Source organism: Neodiprion virginianus, chromosome 6 (assembly GCF_021901495.1).
Source record: "Neodiprion virginianus isolate iyNeoVirg1 chromosome 6, iyNeoVirg1.1, whole genome shotgun sequence".
Lineage (NCBI taxonomy): Eukaryota > Metazoa > Arthropoda > Insecta > Hymenoptera > Diprionidae > Neodiprion > Neodiprion virginianus.
In genome coordinates this window covers 21,138,592-21,162,098 of record NC_060882.1, presented here as the reverse complement: position 1 = coordinate 21,162,098, position 23,507 = coordinate 21,138,592, and the positions used below count along the sequence as shown (strand labels likewise).

Here is a 23,507-nt window from a genome sequence, read left to right as displayed (position 1 = left end):
CAGCTATTCAATTTCTTCGCTTTTTCCCCGTCTACTGTCCGCGGTTAACAATTTGATGGATAATCGATAGTTGATATTATATACTATACCTGTAAGGTAAAAAGTGTATTCTTCCATTCACCGAGTTTGAAATTTCATCACCGATCGTAATAAAAACACCTAGAAATTTTAAACTTCTTCCGTAAAGTGGAAAACAAAACGTTGGGAGAACAAAAATTCAATTAAACTACATGTTTGTTTTTTTCTCAATGCACTGAGGACAGTACGATTTTATTCTTTGCGATATTTTGATCCATTCATCTCCTTAAATTTATATTTACAAAACATTTTTTATTTCCCACATGCCAGGTAAAGGATAAACTTTTATGTACGATGAAGTGCAGTCAGATCAGGATTAATTTTACTCTGTAAACTTCACCACTATATAACATTATACAAGATATGCGTTATTCCTTTCAAACTACGGACTCTACACTCGTTATTCTATGCGTATAAAGTCCATACGCTATAGTGACAATGTTTGTTGTATAAAATCACGACGTCGCGGGTTGTTTATAAGGAAAATTTATCATACGCACACATATGAATGACAAAAAACAAAAACAGGATCGACGTATCAGTCAATCCATCCATCGGGAGTATCGTTACTATAAATTAGTCAGTGAAGTGACGACTGGATATTTCTGTACGACCGACGCATAGTTTACCACACAAACAGTAGAAAAAAAAAAAAAAATGGACGCCAACAAACGACGATCACGTTAGTGCTAATTACAAAAAAATTTCGTACCAGAATTATATATATTTTTCCTTTATATTTATCATTGATTTTATGTTTTTTACTTCTCTTTTCATATTGTCGTATTTAATTTTTCAAAATCTTTCCCTAAATTCAGCTTCAACTTGCCGACATGAAACATCACGAGACGCGGTCGACCTTTCGTATCCTACATCAGAATCATCGTCAGAGGACTTTCGAGAATCAGCCAGACGAAGACAAACAGGTGACTATAAATTTTTTCCAACTATTTTCGAAGTTCATTCAACTCGTACGCCATGTCTCGCACTGCTTACACGTCGGCAAAACTAAAGCAGGTGACCCCCTCGTTTAATCATGGTTCGTAATAACTTTCACCGCGAAAAGGGCTTCTGGCCGATTGCATCGAGTGCCGGGTCCTCTCCCTGTGTGGAACGGGACAGTCCGTGATGCTGGATCGTGGTTGACCCGAAGTGTAAGGAGCCAGCATTTCGTCGACGGCCAAATTGTTCTCGGTGTAGTCGTTATACGCCGATGAACGCTGAGCTTGGGAGCGATGAGGTCTGCCAAAGTAAGGTGATGGTGAAGCCTCGTGAGTAGCCGGATCGCATCCCGTCCGAAAATCATCCAGCAAATTGTACCTCCTTGCGCAATGAGGGCACACTATCTGCTCTTCGGCCTCGCCGTCCTCACCTGCGGATCAATGGGATTATCGAGATGATTAGAATATGTCCGGGAATCCACTGGTCAATAGTATAGTAACTGAAGTGGGTATGAAAAGTGCTGCAGCGTTACCTCGGGGTCCTTTAATGGTGAACGCTCTGTACTCTTGGAGTCTGCAGTTTCCCTTTGTGGACGAGCCGACTTTAGCGGTAATTGGAGCCGTCGATCCTCTACAAATGAAGCATTTTCTCGTCGTGGCGTTTGACTGATGCGCGGGCATCATCAGAGACTCAATTTCTGGCTTAGCCATTCTGTGTCCTCGGATCTGCTGATGCTGCTGGTGCTGATGTTGATGATGGTGCTGCCGATGCTGATGCTGCGCTGGAATCATAGGTGAGGCTACTCGGTCACGATTTCGATCCAGGGATTTTCTCGCCGAAATCCATGGCGGGATGCCGTGGTGAGTCTCCGACGTCCTTCGCGACGAAGATCTTCTCGTAGGCGTCAATGGCGGCGTTCGATCTTCGTCGGTTATTGTGTCCGCAGCATCGCCGTACGACGTGTCGTTGGCAATAATCGGCTGTTGCGGTTCCAAGTCGCGAGAGTAAAACCTGAAACAATTTCAGTCTCGTGCAATCAAACGATCCGGGAACGATTCCGAGGACTGGTTTGCGGATAACTCACCTCGGCTGTTTTTGATCAGGGTACATTTTTTGAACTGGACTCTGCTGATGCTGAGCTTTCCGAAAATCGCGGTGATGCTCCGCGTGACGTTGATGCTGCGTCCTGAGAGTCGGCGCTTTCTGCACAAGCTTCTGTTGCACGCGATGTAATTGGGCCTGAAACGCGTCCGATTCGTCGTCAACCTCGTCGTCAGCTTCCTGCTCTTCGTAGTCCTTTTCGTTGAACTCAAAGGCCTCTTCCTGATCCTCGTCGACTGGAAAGAACGTAGCGCGTATCAAATCAAATCTTCCCGGCACACGAGGTACTTGTAAAAGTACCCAACGGAATTGGTGCTCACACAAACATATAATGCGGAAACGACAAATCGTGATTACCATCGTCGGCAGCATCTTCGTCGGCATTCTCCTCGGCATAATTGATGCCCGTTTCGCCGTACTTCGTCTCCTCGTACTCCTCGGGTTCGTCCTTGTACGGTTTTCTAACAACGGCAACGTTGTTCGTCGTCAACAATTTGTTCCGGGCTGTTCGCGAGCTGTGCTGAGAGACCCTGTAAGTTTGATCCGAAGTGGCGACGTGTGGTGGCTTCGGTGGTACAGGGGTTTGAGTTCGATGTCTCGGTCTGTAGGTGTTCGAAGCCGAGTAGCAGCTCGTCACCGGCTCCGTAGCCCGGTACTCTTGCCTCCTGGAAGAATTACGCGTCAATATGAATATCCAAAAAATCCTCTCCACCTCAGGGCGCCCCTTTTGCTCGTCCGACGCACCTCTGCTCGTGACCACGCGGAACGGAATGCGTTGCTCGAGGATTGGCCTTCCAATAGGAATCACTGGCACCGGTTCCGTCGGCTGGTACTCTCGAGGCCCAGGGTGGCCAGTACGAAGCGGCGTGCCTTCCTCTGCGTAATTTATTCGTCGGAGATTGTGCGTCGAGGTCAACTTGGTCCATGGTCGTTGATGGCACCGGTGACGGTTCCGTGTGCTCGCTGATCGTGTCCAGGGTTTCAGAGGGCTTGGATACGACGGTTTTCAATCTCCTGCACGCTATCTTGAGCGAATTTAGATACGCGGAGGTATCGATTAAATGCCCGTCACCGATCCAATTGGGAGCTTAATTGGGTTCTGAATAGATACGAGCAATCGTACTTCTTGGTACTCTTTTCCTGTCCGTTACAGCTGACACGAATTATTCGCGATGCGTTGATTAGTTTCTTTTCAACCCTCAGATTAATGTGATTTTCATTTACGGTGGGGTGTGAACGTATTTATCACACCCTTATGAGTTTGAAATTTGATATCTTTGTTTCTTCTAATACGTTATGGTGGATTGTTCGAGTGAAAATGCGTCACGAATTATGCCACACGTCTATACTGCACGAACCGATGTTCGTCGCGAATGAAATATGTATCGTACGTTCGTACGTGGGCTTTTTACAAACTTGGATTTAAAGTGTATTTACAAATTTACCGCGAAATGTCCGCTGTACATTTTAAGTCCGCACACTAATAATTGGAAAAAACTTTAGCCTCCTACTTTGTACACACACACAATTTCCATAGGTATAAGCGAATCACTTGCAATCTTCCGATCACTACAACATGTGAAATACCAGTCACACTTTTCTTTCATAAAATAATCTCTAGGCGTCCGCCAACTTGGATGTCGTGCCTTTGGTAATTCGTTATTAAACCGAGTTCGTGAAATTTATATATTCTACGTGTTCGATGCACGGTTATTTTCAACCTCTCCGTGAAAATTCTGCCCGAATAATGCCCTGGGACAATCTGGCTTAAAAGCGTCTTGGCAGTCGGTATTTTCGTTGCTATCCTCGACTTCCTGTTCCGGCGAGAAATGTGAGTGAAGCTCGTGAAGGCGTTGGCTTTGTTGCTCGTGGTGCAGTTTCCTCCACTTTATACGTCGGTTCTGAAACCAGACCTTCACTTGCGCCTCTGTCAATTTTAACGCGTGTGCAAGGTAAAGCCGCTCAGGTCCAACCATGTACTGTTGTCTGGCAAATTCGCCCTCAAGACGCTCCAGCTGCTCGGCCGTGAAGATGGTTCGCACCCTCTTCAGCTTTCCACTGTTGACTGAGCCAGACCCCGAAGATCCGTTTTTCGCGGAGGTTTCCTGCCCTGGAACGTCAGAAAATATCGAAAGTGAGCTTTACCAAGAAAGTAACCGTGGGTCCTGAGAATGCATTCCTCGTTTAGGGGATGGAAGTAAGTAAAATTTTATGACCATTGCATTCGTATCGCCCAACGTTTCAAAAACACTCGGTTATAATACAGTGAGCTTTTTCGAAATCGAGGGTGAGACATCGGAATTTAATTATTATTTGACCTGTACATCCGTGACTCCGTGTTTGTGTAGATAAACTTTACAGCTTCTAATATTTTCGTTTCGATGCTGAGGGTAAACTAAAATTTGTCAGATATTTTAATTTTATACAACGATGAATATACAGGCTAATTAAACAGCGGAACGATGATAACTCAATTAGCATTTGTTTCCAAAAAGTTTGAAGGGAGAATTCCACACCGGCGACATTGACTTTGGTAACATTCCAAACAAGAACTTGTACTATTTTGACAATGAAAGTTCAACCCAAACGTGTGTCTGAGGCCTTGACTTCCAAAACATTTCTCTTCTCGACGTCACGTCACGTCGCACTCGTTGAGTCCGCAGTGATAATAAATCGGGCACCACGTCGGCGATTGTGCACGTGTCAAGAGAGCGAGTGAAGCCAGTAAACCATGCGCACCATGCACCTCGGACAAGTGCACCTTTCACGAAACGTGTACAAATAGACACTGCAAATGATCGGAGTGCCAACGTACCTTGATGTCTTCTGTACGGGTGTTGCTGGCTTCGCTGCGATTTCTCCCGCTGGTTATTCCGAAGTCCAAGAATGGAGTCGATCGTGAACGACTTTCCCTGTAGCTGCTGCTGCTGCTGCGAATGCTGCATCTCGGTAATCGAGTGCTGATGAGGAAGAAGGGCCGGTAAATTCCGAGGTGTGATATCCGAGGTGAGTATATGGGAACGACGCATCCTTTCGATCGCCATCGCCTCGAGTTCGTCCCTGGGCTGAATTTGGGAACTTCTGTAGTCAGCGGCATCGAGGAAAGAACCGCCGCGGAGCCGTTCCAGAGCGAGTCCGCCGACGTGTGTGTCTCGCATTCGGTCCAGGGCGAAGTTAAAGTCCTTTATTCTGTCGGGGGGGTTGCTGTACGCCTTTTGGAAGTTCATATCTTTGCTCCTTTCCAAGGGAAAGTGGATATTCTTCGTTCTGCCGTCTCTGCTCTCCCTCGGGAAGTGGATATCCTTTATCCCGTCGAAACTGTATATGACGTCCTTGCATTCCTTCGGTCTGCTCAAGTTCTGCGTGTACTCCTTCGTCGTGTCCAGCGATGCGTCGGTGTCCTCGGACCTGTCCAACGAGTAGCTGGACAGGTCCTTGATTTTCTCAGGCTGGAAGTCAAACTCTTTCGGTTTATCCAGCGCCACGGATAGGTCCTTCGTCAATCTCTCAGCGGCCAAACTCCCGAATGAAATTCCGTGCCGTCGACCGCCTTCCAAGTTGAAACTAAATTCCTTTGATTTATTTGGCTGTGATTCTTTCGCCTTGTTCAGTGACAGGTTCAGCTCCTTAATTTTTCCGTATTCCTTAAATGCGTGAAGTTGACTCTCCGAATTACTGCTGTTACTCCTGTCCGAAAGATCTTCGGCCGCCGAGTGCGCCGTCGGCTCATTCGCGCTCATCCTAACGTCTGGTTCCGTTTTTTCACTGTACTTTGACCGCAAGTCTATCACACTTGTATGATCTTTGTGAAATTTCAATGTTCTCACAGCCACGCAACTGTTCTTTCACTTAAAGGCACCGCGGAACCGAAAATTTTGAAAAATCTGGTCGCAGATCTCCTTGCGCAGAATATTGACACACATTTTAAATCTTCGGATTTTTCAACCCACGTGCAGAAAGCCTCGATCTTAGTCACATATTTCAGGCCGCTATCGTTCGTCAATCGAATTCTTCCTCTGAACCTCACGAAAAAACGTTAAACTATAAGTATAAATTATCCTAGAAATATTTATCACGCGTAAAGCATCGCTAATACGCTAAACCAAAGTCACAGTAGCTTGCGAATTTCACTTGTGTTTCACCTCAATGTCTTTTTTTTCTCTCAAATATCGCGAATAATAACGCTTGCACGGAGATCGCTTCCGTCACTGTCCGAGGCTGTGGATTTTGAGCTAATGATCCCGTACCAACAGGGTGTTTGCCCCTTCTCCCCCAATCATCACCCCGCGTTCACCTCCGCAACCCCCAAATGGACCACGTAATCCGGTGGTCAATATTTTTCCGCTCTTCCCCGGAGACGCGTAACTCCGATTGGTCGACGCTCCATCCCTCGTAGCGGAAAGCCACGCCTTCAACCCCCGGGAGATTGGTCTTACTTGCGAGGAGTCAGTTAGCTTTTTGCTTCCCGAGCCCCATTAATAAGCTTGCGGTTGGGTCTTCCGTGGGACGAACCCCGCCTTGCCTCTTACCTCGCGAACAATAATGTCATCCGCGTCTTAGACCTCCAGGTAATTAGGTCGCATTAGTTAATGATGATGAGGTTATATTACTGTGCTTTTCGCCAGTTCAGCGCCTGTTTTGCTATGATATTAATTTCGGGAGGGAAAGCTCTCGGTGTGCACCGCTTTCAAAATTATTATGGTTAAATCTGCTTTTTCGCATCACTTATATTCATCTGCTGACTTTTAATCTTAATCCTCAACGAGGGTTTAAATCGCTTTCGGTTCGATTTTTTTTTTTTTGTTTCACCCTGCCAATACGAAAAATTTATCATTTACGTTTCACGTAATTATACGTGTATAGAATTCAATGTTGTGAAAATAAAATTCAACTTCAACCCCATAGACTTATGCTAAACTTGCACCAGACGCGGTATCGTTGCGGCGTATTCACTAACTCGGTTCTTGCAGGGTTCACCTAATTGCCCCCTGCTCATTAGCTCTTGACTGACGTGCAGGAATTTCAGTACCTCAGAAAACCACCCAAGGAGCTTTACAGTTGGGACAAGAGCTTAATTATACCAGAGTGTAGGTTAATGGAACTTTTTCGCGATTCGAATAGTTATACCAGCTGCAGGATGAGCCGCTCATTTTAATAGATACAGGGATTTTTTATTTATTTTTTAAATAAGTTGACGGTTTTTTGCCTACAATTCTTATTCCCTACCAATTATCATTTATGAACAACATTTTTGGTGCATTTAACATTCATCGCTGTCATCACTAGACTGCAATAATCTGCGAGTACCTATTACGTAAAATTTTTCTATGAAGTGAAAATTGGACCATAAATTTCAAGTTTACGGTAATTGCGGCTTCGTTTCATTATGTAAGAAGCTAAGTTCACAAGTTCGAGTCCATTCTGGTGCTCGTAGGCAAACTTAACATCTTCGATAAATTTTCAGAAATATTCGAAACGGAAACCTCTCTGAATTAGACAAGGACCAGTCAGGGATGAATTCGGTGTTCAATTTTAACACTTCAACTAACGATGGCCAGAGAAACTTATTTAGCGGAGATACGAAACACTTTTCGCCCATGTTTCGACCCGTTTGCAACTATTTGCAATTCACGCGCTTTCGGCGATTCAGATTATTAGTCCTTAGCTGGACTGCTGTAGATTTACAACAAATGTTTAAATTAAAGCATTCACAGGGGGCGGGGGTAAAGACGAGGAGCTGAGCAGAGTGTGGAAGGCAAAGATACGAGGGGCCAAGAAGGAGGAACAGAGATGATAGGGGAGGCGAAAGAATTTCTATTGAAGCCGATATCCACCCTCGTCGCCTCCTGGCTCCCGGTTCTTCCCCGTTCGAATGACTTGCGAGTCACCCTTATTACGGACCTGGATTTATCGCCCGAAATTTCTGTGAGTATTTTATCCAGATAATTGCTTTGCTTTATAAGCGAATAGCGTAAGGTACTGGCTAACGAATAAAGAGCGACCGTACAGCTCGGCAATCGTCTTTTATTTGTGTTCCGGAATTCGGAATAAGGAAATTACCTGCCATTCCTGTCCATAACATCTCGCAGACGTGACTATAAATGAGAAAGAAATACAGCCCCTACAAAAAATATCTGCCCTGTCCGTCAACTTATTCGAAGTCAATTTCTTGCTTTTTTCAAGCACTGATAGCCCGAAGCCTGCAGATGTTGTTTTTCTTCTACAAGAATTGATGTTCGGGAAACTCGTTGGCTTAACTTCCTAAATACTAGTTGAACATAAAATGCGCCGTGATGATTTCGGTGAGATTTTTCCCAGCAAAGAGTTATTTACAAAATAGCATATTTTCAGTCATTACGGTGGTATTAATGAATACTTTTATCTTATCCGCGGTTGTATTTAGCAACGAAATATCGAGTATCGGCCGATGTAACTTTTGAAATTCAATTGCACCGTTTTGATTTATGCTGCGGTTATACCGCGTCGCGGGCACTTTTCTCTCAGTTACCCCGCCTTGGAGGGCTCTATAACCTTGGTTGAATCGCAAATCCTCGCACACTCTCGCGTAGGTACGTAGGTACCTACCTTACAGCCCCTTTCAATTCCATATGCGATATTAAACCCAGGGCAATTAGCGTAGGGGAGAACCAAACAGGGTGGGGAATCCCGGCTTATCATTGGCCGAAGGCTACCTTAACCCAGGGGTTGGACACGCCCTCTACGTCTCAATCCATTCCTTCCCTCTTTACCCCGTAACCCAACGCAGCTTGCCCGGGATTGTGAGCTTCATATTTGCTGCCTTCGGTTACACTTTGGTTAATGGTTGTAAATGTGCTTGCATAACAAACGATTTTCGATTCGTTATATTTTAGTTACATATAATTTTTCAACTGCTGTTTCTCAGTCGTTTCTCAAACGTTCCTTGCAAGTGGAACATGAATAGATCAATATTTATCTGAAATAATATATTTTTTAATGTAAGCAAGCTATCTTACCCATCCACTGCAGGAAAAAAAACAACATATCTACGATGTTGTTTCATCAACTGATAAGGGTATGTGATTCAAAGTTAATTTGTAGTACTTACATAAAGGTATCATGCTAATTTTATCGTTAAATGATAATGAATCACGATACAGACTACTGCAGAACATTTACTCCGGAGGTGTTGGACGAAACGAAACGATCGATTATATATAATTACGGATAGAACCGTATGCAGGCAGTTAGAGGCTGTCTCTTTACTGCTCTTTAAGTATCATTAAATCCTGGGATTATGTTGAAAAACAAAAATTGCCCCTGAAGTCCTCGAAAAGTTCTGGAATAATTTGATTTATTCTGTAAAAGTTGAAATAATACAATTTTGTTCGAAAACTGAGACATTTTGTTTGTACTACGCGGCCTTCTGACGGAAAGTATAATTCGTCACGCCTTCGTAGCATATGCGTGATACCTACAGATATGTACATTTTTTTAATTCAACGCCTAGCCAACTCATGCTGTTCATAAAAATTAATAAAAAAGATTAAAAAAATTTTAGTATCTGGATTTTTTCAACGAATTGTCTTAGAAACTGCTGGGATTTTCTTGGAATCTAAATTCACGATTGTAGTAGGGACCCTGGTATACCAATGAAGACGTAATATTCGAATTTATTATGTAGCACCCATGTACTTTGAGTGTTTGTGGTTACATGCCGTACCTCGGCTCCGAGAGTACAAAGAGAAAGTTTTTTTTACTTCACATTTTTATAAGCTTCTCCACCGTTGTTCCAACTCGAGCCACACTCTTCTTGCGCTCTCCGCCCTCTTATTAAGTGGAGTTTTTATTACGTGATTACATCCCGCTAGTGGTTGGAATGGAAACTTTTTGAAAGCCGTAATTTTCGAGACGCCGTTTCGAGGAATATTAGCAAAAAAGTTTTCCATCATTTTACTGACATATCAATATTACCTACGATCTGAATGATTTTTGCGTCCCGCAAACGGGAAAAATTGAGCGCGAGGATGGCTAGAATTATGAAAATAGAAAATTAATATACGAAAAAACTCGTGCTAATCTGCAAAATTGAAAATAATACCAGCTATGATAAGGGTATTGTAATGTCCATTTATTGGTGCAGTTATATATAGCGAAATGTAAAATTGAAAATTTCCAACTCGTAATCTGTTCTAACGAAGAGCAGAATATTTGTCGTGCTGCACACCATTTTCGCAGGAAAACATTCTCCGCCATTTTAATATCCCGTATTGACGGTTCCATTCGCTGTACGCGCATGTTATATCGCGCATTGTAGACACGCATTCCTCTCCCTTATTCAAGGGTGAAAGCCCTGATTTCTCATTCCTTGAATGGTTCATGGTTTTTCCCAATTTATCTCTGATGTTTATACCACAGGAGGGTACATCGTCAATGTATTAATTATGACGGAAGAACCACCATAGTTTAAAAACAAGAGTAATCAGGTAAAATTTTTTGAGTATTAGAGCGACGAAAGTTTGTCAGATTTTGAGTCATCGCAGAATCCCTAGACTTGAATCGTGTTGGCAATCGAGTAAAAAAGTGCACCACTAAAAGCAGCCAAAGATCTTCTCTAAAATATCGAACACATTTTCCGAATGTTTACATACGTTCAATCAGAGATTTCAAAAAACATCACATGGTGCGCGTCCTGGATAATATACACAAATTATTTGATTGATTGATAGTAATCTCGGGGTGTGCATCAACCTGAAGTTTACAATGATGCTGAAATTATTCGCATCTATATTGGGAGCACGATTAAACACACTTCGACAAAATTGTTTTCCAAAGCGAACAAAACTACATTGAAAAAATTCTTTATTTTACTGAAAATTTCTGGTTCATATTCACTGTAACAGAATGGCTATCATAATCAATTCTATATCGTTCTCGCGTAAAAATACTCTAATGGAAAAGAACATGTCTAAATGAACTATTAGCACATTTTAAGGCAATGAATTTTCGCTAAAATGAGAAGTTGGCGGAAAAAATTGATCGTCAGGGCCTTTTTCCACATACAACGTATGTTTAAATTCCACGGTTTAAGCGCGGTCGAAAGAGAATCTGCTTTACTCAGCGAGGGCTCAAGGTGTACGAAATACCAACCGAGCGTAGAAATAGTTTTAAAACTACCGGCAGAAGGTTAGTCTACATCCTATTTTACCATCATCATACCAATCGGATCAACACAAGGCGCAACATGGTTTGTTGTAATTGGCGCATTAAAATGAGGATACCAGCCAAACCGAATGGAAAAGCAGGGTGATATTCTCGAGTGAACGCATGCGTATATTTTCGTCAGCTAAACTGTCAGATTACGAATAAACTTAAAAAAAACTTACGATCATTCCATGCATGATGGTATATTTAAATAATCATTATGTATTAATTACATAAAAAATGTTTGGCGAATTAAGAATAGGAAAGTCACTTAGCTTTATTATTTTACTGTTATTGACCTGCACCACTCTTGGTAACGATGTACAAATCGAACAACTAACGTTTTGTGGTCAGGCTTCATCTGATAAGCCTTCCAGCAGGTAAAACTTTGAATCATCCTTCAAAATTCGTTGTATCAACAATATGTTTATCCCTTGTTCCTCACTTATTATTTCTAATTAACGATTAACATATGCAACGTTGACATGATGAAATAAGTTTCATGCTGTGATAGATATTCAGCTTATGGCTAAGAATCTTTTGAGATATATTATTTTTTATTTACTAACAACTTTGATTCCAGTCTTGTATTCGTCAGTACATTAGATGGCAAAATATCGGCACTCGATACGTCCCAACAAGGGAAAGTACAATGGTCCGTACAGTTGAACGACAGTCCGATGTTGTCGTCCAACATTCATCGACGAGAAGTATGTGATGAATCGATAAACAGTTATTACTTATCTATTACTTAAACCACTGGTAGAATATCCAATGAATTCTTGTTAAAGTTGAACAACAATGGTCAATGGGTCAGATTGATTCCATCACTGAATGGCGGCCTGTACAAATTTGACGGTGAAAATGTCGAGGCGGTGCCGATAAATTCTGACAATCTTCTACAGACATCGTATCGATATACCGACGATTTAGTTTTCTCTGGTGGAAAGGAAACTCAATCTTACGGTAAATTGGAGATCGGCTTAGTATTTTCATACATTAAATTTTCCTGCACGATCTTTACAGCTATTGAATCCTTGCGATTCATATCACATGATTTCAATATTTGGTGTATATCTTCATAGGTGTATCGAGTCTGACTGGGCAGGTATTATACGAATGTGACATCAACGGATGCACCAACAAAACAGATGGGAACGCTCAGATTGATCAAGAAGTACTTATTATTCAACGTTTTCAAAAGACCGTCAGAGCCATTGAACCTCGGACAGGTCACGAAAGGTAGTTGATTAATGCTTCAAAATTTGGGGTAAAAAATGTTTTCACATTTGAAATAATTGGCATAAGAAATATGGAAATGATTATGATTCAGTCACTTCATACCAGACTATTTATTTATCTCCTGCTGGGAAGTTAACGATTGATTTTAGGTGGTTTTATCAAAATTGTTGATCTTTAACAATTGTACATACAAATAATTTGCCACGTGATTTGTACCTCATTGAAAAATACGCACGATTGTACTTGTATCAACAGGTGGAATTTTAGCGTTGGACAGCACGTTCTATCTCTGGTTCCTCAGGAAGATCTTGACTGCCATGATGATTCACCGGCACCTTTAAAATTGGATCTCAAATTTGAACTGAAAGTCATTGTCCCAGAGGGACGAATTTTGGCTGTTGATAAACTGCAACCAGATGCTGTATTATGGCAACATCAGGTCGGTACTGATGTTACTACATTAAACTCGTTTATAAATTCGTATAAATTAAAATATCCTTATTATATTATTAAGTTTCTTTGAATTTAATTCCAATTTTTCAGAAATTCACCATTCCTTTATGGTTGAATTTATTCTTTTACCTTCCAATGTGTGATGATTTTAATAAATACGTGAGCCTACATTTTTTCATTGCATGTAGTTTGATTCTCCGATTGTAAGCATATGGCAAGCAGATTACTCTACCGAATCCAGAACTTATGACAGCTTAAAACAAGTAGATCTGTTTAGTGGTTCCCAATGGATTTGGGGTAGTGAATCTTCACTAAGTCCCAGTATCTACTTGGGAATGCATGAGAAGCAGTTGTACATTCAGGAAAGCCAAACTCTTCACGAAATGTTAGATACGTCACCAAAAAAAGTTGTACATACACCAAAGTTTCCATGGCAGCCATATCCTGCTATAAGTACGTTTTTAATATACTTTGGAATGTTCTAATTTTTTTTTCACGTTTTTGTCAACTTATCAAAATTTCAATAACGATTCGTGGCCCCTTATTTACCCAACTATTTCAGGCAATGCCGTGGCTATCAAAAATGTCGAAGAGCAAGAAGTAGGACAAAAAGTGTCGGGCTCAACAGATGAATCACAAACCACAGCATTATCTGTTTTGTATGCTTCTTCATACGTCAATGGGAATGGCTACTACTTATACACAGATAACGATTTGCATTTGAAAGACAATAAACAATGTAATAATAGCACAACTCCTGATATAGCAACTGAAGGCATCGAAGAGCTCTCTCTCACTGACTACTTGAATGAAGGCGATGACACACCTGTGCGAGTGATCATAGTGTCGCTCTGGTATTGGTGGTAAGTTGACTTCTTATGTTATACTATACATTCAACGGCAAAAATGCACTTTTAAACCTCAAGTTCAGCAAGAATTTTGAAATCTAGAAATGTTATTTCATATTTAATACATCAATAAAACTTCAAGTTTTAAACGAGCAAACACTGTTTGTGATATTGATTTGTACACTCCGAGCATTACTAACTAAGTGATACATTAGACCGTGTTAAACATTCCATATCAATCTTCTATTTCCAGGAAAGAGGTAGTCATAATATCTATAACTACTGCAGCACTTCTCAATTTTATGCTTACTCAACGACTTCTTAATGCTACGACACCTACGAGAGATGCAATACTACCGGTCAGTTAACGTTTATAACTGCAATTGTGATAAGTTAAACATAATTAGTTTACGAGACATATTAGACGATACTTTCTAGTGTGGGTCAGGGATTTAAAAATCACGCTGATTACAGAACTTGATAGGTACATGATACCATGTGTGATTTTCAATCTAAGTGAATAATTTTATGATAGACATTCAACATTACTTATCAGTTATCTTATGCAGCCGTTGATCGTGGAACGGCACATTGAAACTAAAATAAATGACACAAAACTCCAAACGGATATCAGCAATGGCTCGGATTTTAAGTCACGGTATCTCACAGACTTTGAGCCGATCGATTGTCTTGGAAAAGGTGGATATGGAGTTGTCTTTGAGGCAAAAAACAAAATAGATGACTGCAATTATGCCATCAAACGGATCGCTCTACAAAACAGGTATCACGTAACCATACACGTTTTCATCTTGTATAAATATTATATATACAGTCATTAAGCAATGAACACTGATGACGTATTTTCAGCCGAGATTCTCGAGAACGGGTTATGCGTGAAGTGAAGGCTTTGGCAAAGCTGGATCATCACAATATCGTACGTTATTTTAATGCCTGGTTGGAATGCCCTCCTATGGGATGGCAAGAAGAACACGATCAATACTGGGTGGATAAACAAAAGTTTCCACCGTCTGAATTCTCTACAGGATTGTCTCCTGGAGCTTCGAAACCTAGTGATTCTGTGTGCATCGATGTGCCTCAGAGCAATCCTTCATCAATCGACAGTGCTTTTGAAGCGTATAAACTAGACGATCACAATGATGATAGTGATTCTTTCATAGTGTTTGAAAAGTCAAATTCAGACGAGAATAAAGAAACTGCAAGCATAATTGACCTAACTGAGGGTAAACATCCTATTGGAACATCGCATTTGAGTAACGATATTAAAGTTAGTGTTCCCTGTAATACTTATGGATCTTATTCAAAATCGAGCTTGTGTAGTAATGAAGCTATCAGAATGAACATTGAGAATGAGATAGATAAAAGTGATAAAAAGCGTTCACTTTCATTGAGTTTAGATAATAAGACAAAATCAGTAAAACGTAAGCCGATGAAAATGTTTCTGTACATACAAATGCAACTGTGCCAAAGACTCAGTCTTAGAGAATGGTTGAAGCAACAAGTTGAACCAAGGAATGCCCAGCATACTTTAAAAATATTTCGACAAATAGTGGACGCTGTTGAATATGTTCACTTACAGGGCCTGATCCATCGAGACTTGAAGGTACTGCATTCGAATATTAAACAGATATAAAGTCATGGTAGAACCAAACTAAAAATTAGTCATGTTAGCAACTATGTTACATCGATACTTACTATTATTTACTCATCAGTCGTTGAATTTTGTTTAAAATAACATACAATGAAAATTGCTATCATTACAGCCCTCAAATATATTTTTTGCGTTCGATGATAAAGTAAAGATCGGAGACTTTGGACTTGTAACCGCAATGACAGTTGGATGTGATGAAGTCCCCGATGAACGACCGGAAATAAACAAGTTTAAGAATACTGTACACACTGCAAGAGTAGGCACTCATTTGTATATGTCTCCAGAACAAATGACTGGCCAAGCTTATGACTACAAAGTGGATATTTATTCACTGGGCATCATTCTCTATGAACTATTAGTACCATTCAAAACTGAGATGGAAAGAACTATTGCCCTCAGAGATTTAAGAAAATCTATCTTTCCATCAGATTTTTCTTTAAAATATACTGCCGAGGTATGTACTATACTTAAATTATCGCGTGTACAATGAAATTATAGCATCATTATTGTATTGTTTATTGCTCAATAGTACAACCTACTGAAGATGATGCTAGATGAAAATCCGAAGAAACGACCGACAACGTTGGGTATTAAGGCGCGACCACCTTTGGCAAACGTACAAACTGCCGGCTCCCTTGACGTTGACCAAGAACGCTGGCACTTTGATTTACCTCAGAAGAGCAGACACTCTTCATTTACTAGTAGTTCCAGTGGGGAGTCGTGGGAAAGTATCAGTTAAATATCTGCACTGTTATAAAACATTATTCCGCGGAAGAGATTTCCCGTGCTCACATAAATCCAAGGTAGGCAATTAACTCTGGCTGTTTACACAAAGCTCGCCAAGACACATGGTTTATTTGTTTTTATTTTTATTTTCGTTTAATTTTACATTCTTATGATTGTATGAATACATTGTACGTCAGAGTAAAGTATGAAATGTTCTTACACTTTATGTACTAAAGTATCAATTACACTGGTTTGAAAACTCATGTTTCATATAAAATGGAGAAAACATACTTATTTTTATGCCAAAACCAACTAAAACTAATCTCGGTACAATTTTTATAGTCATTTTAGAATCAATTGATCATGTATGCAGATCCATGATAAAGTATGTAAATTGTCTAAATATAATTAATCGAAAATGAATACCTTTTTCAGAAGAATAAGAAGCTAATATTAGCATTTTTTGAAGATATTCATCCCTTTACGAGCATGCGTGTTTTAATTGATTTATTATATTTTTTTATTCGAACAAATGATAAAGACAGTATGTCGTGAACTGGTAAAGAATCCTTATTATTATTACTATTATTATTATTATTATTATTATTTATAGAACACCGCTATCACTCTGGTTGTGTGATTCTTTTTGAAACATGACGATACAATGATACATCTACATATAAATCTGTACTAAATAAAACACGCTATAAGTCTCGAAGGATTATTCACTACCAAAACAGAGCCAAGGTACTGTCACTTAGTCAGTGAACCTGCAATTCAATAAAATAATTTATTTTACGATTATCTGAGAATTTCGAATGTCTCTCTTGAATCCTCCGAGGAGCGGAAACCTAAGCCATCCGATGAACAATCCTTTTCTTGTTCCAATCATTGTCAGTGCATAATTTTTGTAATGTATTAATTCAGTAAATGAATGCACCTGTATTCCTAATGTTACTTATGGCTCAAGTAGATTCATATGTTTCATCAGGTTTTTGCCAAATATGTAAGGAAAAAAATGTATTTGTTTTAGAGCAAATAGTGAAAACAATATTTTAATAATGTAGGTACTGCAATCACATAGGTATACGTTATTTCTACTTTCTTTGATTATAAATAAACGTTATCATTTCATACTTGAAGTATTCACGACTTTCTATCTTTTCTTGTATATAAGTGTAGAGCTTATATATTATCTTATTGTTAAGTGCAGATGATTTTTCGTTCATAAACGATGCTCGTTGCAGACGACTATTCCATTTTTAACTTCAATTTATCAGATTGAAGACAAACAAAACTTGAAAGGAATTAGCCTTCCTTTTTTCTGATTTTTGAAGCCAAAAACTTGTCTGAGTATCGTATTGCAGGAGTCCTTATCCACTGATTCAATTCTACCCGCAGAAAAGCAAAACAGACGTTACGAATATCACAGGCCAAACCGAATTCGACGCGATTCTATATTTTTTGGCTAAACCATTTGCTCGGTTGCTTACAGCGTATTTCGACTGCAAGCAATCTATTCCTATCGCCAAATTATGTCGGAATAGTGCATCCAATTATTTATTCCAGCACTTTTCAAAATCGCGAAAATTTTCGCCAAAAATGCAAAGGGGTCAGCCTTACTTTTTTCTTCATTTTTGGGGTCGAAAATTTTTGGTCTCGGATTCGATTTGTATTACCCTTTCCTGACTAATTGGACCACCAAGAACTCAGAAAACGCACTAAAAAGAGCGTGGTACCACAGTAGAAATATTGGGAAGAAAATCTTTCGTTTTTCAGCTGTAACTCTAGATCCGTTGATCGCAGTGTATTAAGACAGCGCCCAATCGATTCCTTGAGTAAAATCACGTCGATATAATGCATCACCAAATCGATTTCAGCGTTATGATATTCAACCAAAATTTCAAATCATAATTCCAAACGCCTCAATTTTTTTTAGCGTAAAACTCTTCGTCTCGTATTCGATTTGTATTACCTTTTTTTCGATCAATTGGATCCCCAGGCACGCAAAAAACGAACTAAATTGTGCGTAGCAATATCAGCGGAAATTTACGAAGATTTTACCAGCAGCAGAAAAATTACGACAGTCTTTCTCCTTCTTTTGGCTGTAATTTTTTTCTCATTACTTGCAGCGGATTTGGACTGCGCGAAATTGACTTTTCTCCTAAATTTATGTCGGCATAGCGCATTGAATAGCTGATTTCTACGTTATTGAAATTCTTCAAAATTTGCAATAGTTCTACTTGTTTTCGTGCAACAAATTTTCCGAATCTGATTCGAATTTCATGACTTGATTTAGCCCATTCGGACTCTCACGAACGCAAAAATACATCATACGAAGCATCATAGGATTAACTGCTGAAAAGACACGAAAACGAATACTGAATAATCCTATTTTTCCCGTCCGTAATTTCTATTATGTTGTTCGCAGTGCATCGATACTATGCCGAATAGATTCCTCTGGCTAAGTTTCGTTGATATAGCGTCCAAATAAATTCATTATTCGCATGCGTAAGCAGGCAACAAATCTTCCATACCTTTCCATAAGAAGTGCGGTAATTGTCGCGGGAACCAATCAACCGGTACATGGTTTCCGGTGCTTTGCATTCACTCTGCACAGTTCAACGTCAGCTTCCAAAGGGTGCACGTCAGAGCTTTTGACAGGTATGCACCTACGATGAATTACAAATCGCAATGACCCGCTTTAGTAACAATGTTAGATTGTATCGTGTAAATTTTATAACAAATATGACGTACATTAGGTTCTATTATTTTAACAATTATTATGAATACTGTAAAAATTACTATAGGTATAAGGCATTTGAAAATTGAACAATCACATTCGATGTGAAAAAAATGTTATACTCTAGCACTTCTTGTTTGGTACGAAGATGGGTCTGACTTCCAAAACTCTCTGATTGGATATTGCCAAAGATTTTTCAGCTTGGTCTCAAGGATGCGTATTGTTTACAATTCACTTGAATTCGAAAAGGATAAGCCAGTCTACTTTTACGTTAGCTTACTGTAGGGCGGCAAACGACGTTCGAATGGCGAAATTCGACGGCGTGCAAGTCTGTGCGTGCAAGCATAACCATAGCGTACTACAAGCACTATTGTTGTGCTTTTAGAGTTCACCGAGTATCCTGTGGAACTACATCGGTTACGTGACGCGTTCACTGAAGAATATCAAGACAGTTGCTCTAATGGGCTTTGGTGTGACAACCGGAAATCGTCGTGCGCTTGCGCCCCTTGAGATGTTCCAATAGTAGAGTTGAGAACTTATTGCAGAACATCAGAGAGTTACCGATTTCGACTTGATGCAGGCTGTATATGCGGTCCATGTACAATATTAATATACATGATCCATTTACGATTAATACGTGATACATACTATAAATTTTATAATTTTTCAGAAGACAAACTAGAATATCTACAATAATCGGTTATAATATGAAAATAGGAGAATTATTCATGTCAAAATGGGAATCTATTCGACACGCGCTCGGTGTATTCCGTAACATTATTATTTATATTTATTCCAACAAGTTTTCATTTGCTCTCTCGATCTTGAATTTTCGTATGCATAGAATCGAAACACTGTTTTAGGTGGTCGCAAGTGAAGTATCTACGTTGTGTAGAAGGGCAGAATTGTTTTTCGAAACGTGTTCGTATGGCAAAAAATTCAAAGTAACTTTAATACATCACGGATGCGCTAATTTTGATCAAGATGAAATGGATTCTCCGTATATCAGACAGTATTTAACGCAGTGTCGTAATTTAAAGACCTAAAAAGGTGATAGACAGAGAGAACGAACGAAGCTTCTTAAAACTTTCAGTGTATTTTAACACACATTTGAAAGGTACGAGTAAAATTTTATATCATCCAACTGTCGCAGAACGGCAGCGTTATTAGCTGACCCGTTAACTGAAGGATATATCTTCAGTCAACGGCTGACCATCGAAGGGCCAAGTCGCTTGAGTCTGGAATCGGCAGGAAAGACAAAGTGCGTATTTCTTGTATGAAATGTGAAAACTAAAATCATTATACATCGCATGATATCATCATACGTCATACATCGTGCATCGTCATACATAGTATTAAAGTTCGAAACCAATGTTTGGATGCTCAGATGTTCAGAAAATGACGTCACCCAAATTTTTTTTCCCTCGACGTCATCGATCTATAGCAATCGTCGACCGCCAAAATTCCTCAGTCTGGAAACAACCGCGCAGTAGAGCGGACGGATGAGAATCGCGCTCCGCAGATTTCGAGTAACGGGTTCTCTACCTCCTGGATTCTGCGGTCCGGGTCCGCTTCTTGGTGCAACTCGAGTCCCAGGACAAGCGCTCCGGGGTTCCTGTTTCATGTTTACGATGAATTATTTCAATTCATTTTTTGCGTAAGCTCAAATTCAGTAGCTGTCATTGCGCTAATAAAATTTCTACAATTTTTTATAATTTTCTCATAAGCTTCTTGTTGAAATGTGTGAATACAGAAATCATAATAATCCTTACACAATATTTTTGATGTGTTCTGATACTGCAAATATTTCTTAGTATTCGAGGTATAACCCGAAGTGAGTGTTGGTGGTTGTTGGAGGTGGTTGGAGGTGGACGAGGAGGAGGACGAGAAAGAGGAGGAGAACAAGGCGGACGAAGAGGACGAGGATGTGTGCTCGGTGAGTAAAACATTTTTATAATATTTGATAACAATTGTAATTATATTTCATCTAAAATATTTCAAACTTGTCATGTTTACAATAAAATATTTCAATTCATTTTTCGCGCAAGCACATATTCAGTAGCTATAAATGCGCTAATAAAACTTATTACATTATTAATCGGATAATTAATTCTATTAATCCTTACATAATATTTTTGCTGAGTTCTTATACTAAAAATATTTATTACTATTCAAGGTATAACCTGAGGTGGTTATTGGTGGTTATTGGTGGTTGTTGGGGGCGGTTGGCGGTGGTCGGAGGTGGACGAGGAGGAGGACGAGAAAGATAAGGAAAACAAGGTGGACGAGGAGGACGAGGATTTGTGCTCGGTGAGTAAAACACTTTTATAATATTTGATGGCAATTGTAATTATATTTCATCTAAAATATTTCAAACTTGTCATGTTTACAATAAAATATTTCAATTCATTTTTCGCGCAAGCACAAATTCAGTAGCTATAAATGTGCTAGTGAAGTTTATTCTACTATCAATTATTTAATTATATTAATCCTTACACAATATTTATGATGTGTTCTTATACTGAAAATATTTATCACTATTTAAGGTATAACCCGAGGTGGTTATCAGTGGTTGTTGGAGGTGGTCGGAGACGGACAAGGCGGAGGACGAGGAAGACGAGGAGAACAAGGTGAACGAGGATTTGTGCACGGTGAGTAAAACAGTTTGATAATATTTAATGACAATTGTAATTATATTTCGTCTACAAGTTTTCAAATTTGTCATGTTTACAATAAATTATTTCAATTCACTTTTGTAAGTATTTATAAATATACCATCTATGAATATTCATTGTTGGTATATAAGGTCTGGTAACGTACCTACTTTCTGTAAGAGATGTTGAAGATTTTCAACATAATTATGTTTCAGTTCTGTGCCCCACCTAGTGATCCACTAGTACATATCCTCCGACGTGACATCGCTGTGCTACGTATAAAGAAGAAAAGGTTTATTAAGATGCAGATTGCTCCTCTCTTCTTGCCATTGTGCTTTCAGCCATTGTTGTGGTGTGTGTTTAAAGTTAAGGACAGTATATAATATAGAATAACAGGTACAGCTACGAATATAGCACTACAATAAATCTTATAGAAATGAGCTCTCATTGAGATTTCTCTGTATTTCTAAATCGACGCGAGGAGGCAAAAATCAATGTAATGCCATCCGTAAGGTAATTGGACTCGTATTTGCACTACGAGTACTCGTTGGGCATTTTGCGGTGAAATTTGAAAAATTGTTGTACAAGAAATTAAATAACTATAAAAATGGATAAAAAATATTATCTCTAATAGTGAATGTAGCTAATACAGCTTTAACCGTATATTGATTATGTTAATGATCTATTGTGACAAGATCGGAATTAGATAAGCTCTCTAAATACTCTTTTCCAGACTATTAATTTATATCATGTATATGTATACCATGTAAATGTATATTTCTTCAGTTTATACAATCACTGCACTAGGATTACCCTTGCCACGTTTTATGGTGCGCTTGTGTAATTTGTATATTATTAACCTTACGTTTTACACTATTTGCGACAAGTTGTGAGTGTTTCTAATTTCTTGGCAATTATTTATGTACATGTATGTGTATGTATGTATATACACATGCATAAGTATACATATACATATTTTTTAACTAGATATACATATATTTAAAACTAGATTTTTACAATAAACACAGAGGTTTTAGTATATTCACATACGGATTTCTGTGTAAAGGTATACTTGAACTAAAATATCCTTATCTCTAATACGGAGTTCTTCGTAATTCGCATTTGTTCTTGTAACCCAATGTCCTACATACGATGGCAAAAATCTAGAACCAACTTAACTGAGTCTCAAAGCCCTGTTAACATAAAAGCAGCTATTTGATAGAAATTATAGTTTATAGTTTACACATCCCATTGCATGATATTTCATTATAAATACATATGTTTCAATGTATTTAGGAATAATTTATGAAATATACAGAGCTCATGTGCAAATAATAAATGAATTGATTCGACCGCAGTTTGATGTATTCATTAAAGCTTCAACAATAAATTTAAGCTTTGTTACTTCTTTTATTTCATTATGGATAATCAAAAACATTTCCGACTATTCGTACTGTGGAAGCATGGGGATTAAACCAAATGTAGCAAAAGATTAGAAACAGTGTATGTAGAGTACGGGTATTTTTCTAACAATGCAAACACGTGCCGCTAGCTTAGTTTTGACATATCTAGAATACCACGCCTTGCGAATTAGCTTTCCAGACAGAGATGAATGATGAATTTTAAGGACTGCATTATCGTTGTTGAATACTCTATGCCTCATGGGGAAAGAAAATCTGTAACGATAAAATTGATGCACCGGATCAACGTCGACTTTAACTTTTGAAATGTCCTACCATTTCCGAACACCTCCAACCATCCTATTTACCTATATTACTAGATTAGCTATTATATGAAAAGAGAAGAATTATTCACTTCGAAATGGGATTCTATTCGACGCGCGCTCGATGTATTCCATAACATTAGTA

At 39.2% G+C, this 23,507-nt stretch overlaps 3 protein-coding genes across 4 annotated transcripts; 1 reads left to right on the top strand and 2 right to left on the bottom strand.

Annotated features, from left to right (window-relative positions):
• Positions 1–849: 849 nt before the first annotated feature.
• On the bottom strand, positions 850–3,047 carry LOC124307976 (basic-leucine zipper transcription factor A-like). The gene is made up of 5 exons (XM_046770229.1): positions 2,866–3,047; positions 2,479–2,786; positions 2,105–2,357; positions 1,553–2,031; positions 850–1,450 (listed from the first exon to the last, which is right to left on the bottom strand). Exons 1-5 carry the CDS (start codon positions 3,045–3,047, stop codon positions 1,113–1,115), a joined length of 1,560 nt encoding a protein of 519 aa, XP_046626185.1. The 3' UTR covers positions 850–1,112.
• Positions 2,627–5,861, bottom strand: LOC124307975 (uncharacterized). The gene is made up of 3 exons (XM_046770226.1): positions 4,937–5,861; positions 2,866–4,231; positions 2,627–2,786 (listed from the first exon to the last, which is right to left on the bottom strand). Exons 1-2 carry the CDS (start codon positions 5,859–5,861, stop codon positions 3,813–3,815), a joined length of 1,344 nt encoding a protein of 447 aa, XP_046626182.1. The 3' UTR covers positions 2,627–2,786; positions 2,866–3,812.
• Positions 5,862–11,380: 5,519 nt separating this feature from the next.
• On the top strand, positions 11,381–17,375 carry LOC124307028 (eukaryotic translation initiation factor 2-alpha kinase). Of its 2 annotated transcripts, none has more exons than XM_046768316.1 (12): positions 11,381–11,684; positions 11,888–12,014; positions 12,096–12,270; positions 12,390–12,546; positions 12,802–12,985; positions 13,188–13,452; positions 13,562–13,862; positions 14,101–14,206; positions 14,417–14,628; positions 14,715–15,132; positions 15,629–15,970; positions 16,046–17,375. In XM_046768316.1, exons 1-12 carry the CDS (start codon positions 11,545–11,547, stop codon positions 16,253–16,255), a joined length of 2,637 nt encoding a protein of 878 aa, XP_046624272.1. In that variant the 5' UTR covers positions 11,381–11,544; the 3' UTR covers positions 16,256–17,375. The 2 variants fall into 2 exon arrangements, with proteins under 2 accessions (XP_046624272.1, XP_046624271.1); XM_046768315.1 differs by having other exon boundaries at positions 14,715–15,468; positions 16,046–17,374.
• The last annotated feature ends 6,132 nt before the right edge of the window (positions 17,376–23,507 follow it).

What these genes read in the sequence shown, in the direction of transcription:
- LOC124307976 (XM_046770229.1), bottom strand. Translation starts at nt 3,047, where the DNA reads ATGGACCAAGTTGACCTCGACGCACAATCTCCGACGAATAAATTACGC. An exon ending in CCGCGTGGTCACGAGCAGAG is followed by an intron (nt 2,787 to 2,865) that starts GTGCGTCGGACG and finishes TAATTCTTCCAG; the next exon opens with GAGGCAAGAGTACCGGGCTA. An exon ending in CCTGATCAAAAACAGCCGAG is followed by an intron (nt 2,032 to 2,104) that starts GTGAGTTATCCG and finishes AAATTGTTTCAG; the next exon opens with GTTTTACTCTCGCGACTTGG.
- LOC124307028 (XM_046768315.1), top strand. Translation starts at nt 11,545, where the DNA reads ATGTTTGGCGAATTAAGAATAGGAAAGTCACTTAGCTTTATTATTTTA. An exon ending in AAAGGAAACTCAATCTTACG is followed by an intron (nt 12,271 to 12,389) that starts GTAAATTGGAGA and finishes ATATCTTCATAG; the next exon opens with GTGTATCGAGTCTGACTGGG. An exon ending in CTGTATTATGGCAACATCAG is followed by an intron (nt 12,986 to 13,187) that starts GTCGGTACTGAT and finishes CATTGCATGTAG; the next exon opens with TTTGATTCTCCGATTGTAAG.
- LOC124307975 (XM_046770226.1), bottom strand. Translation starts at nt 5,861, where the DNA reads ATGAGCGCGAATGAGCCGACGGCGCACTCGGCGGCCGAAGATCTTTCG. An exon ending in CCCGTACAGAAGACATCAAG is followed by an intron (nt 4,232 to 4,936) that starts GTACGTTGGCAC and finishes CTGACGTTCCAG; the next exon opens with GGCAGGAAACCTCCGCGAAA.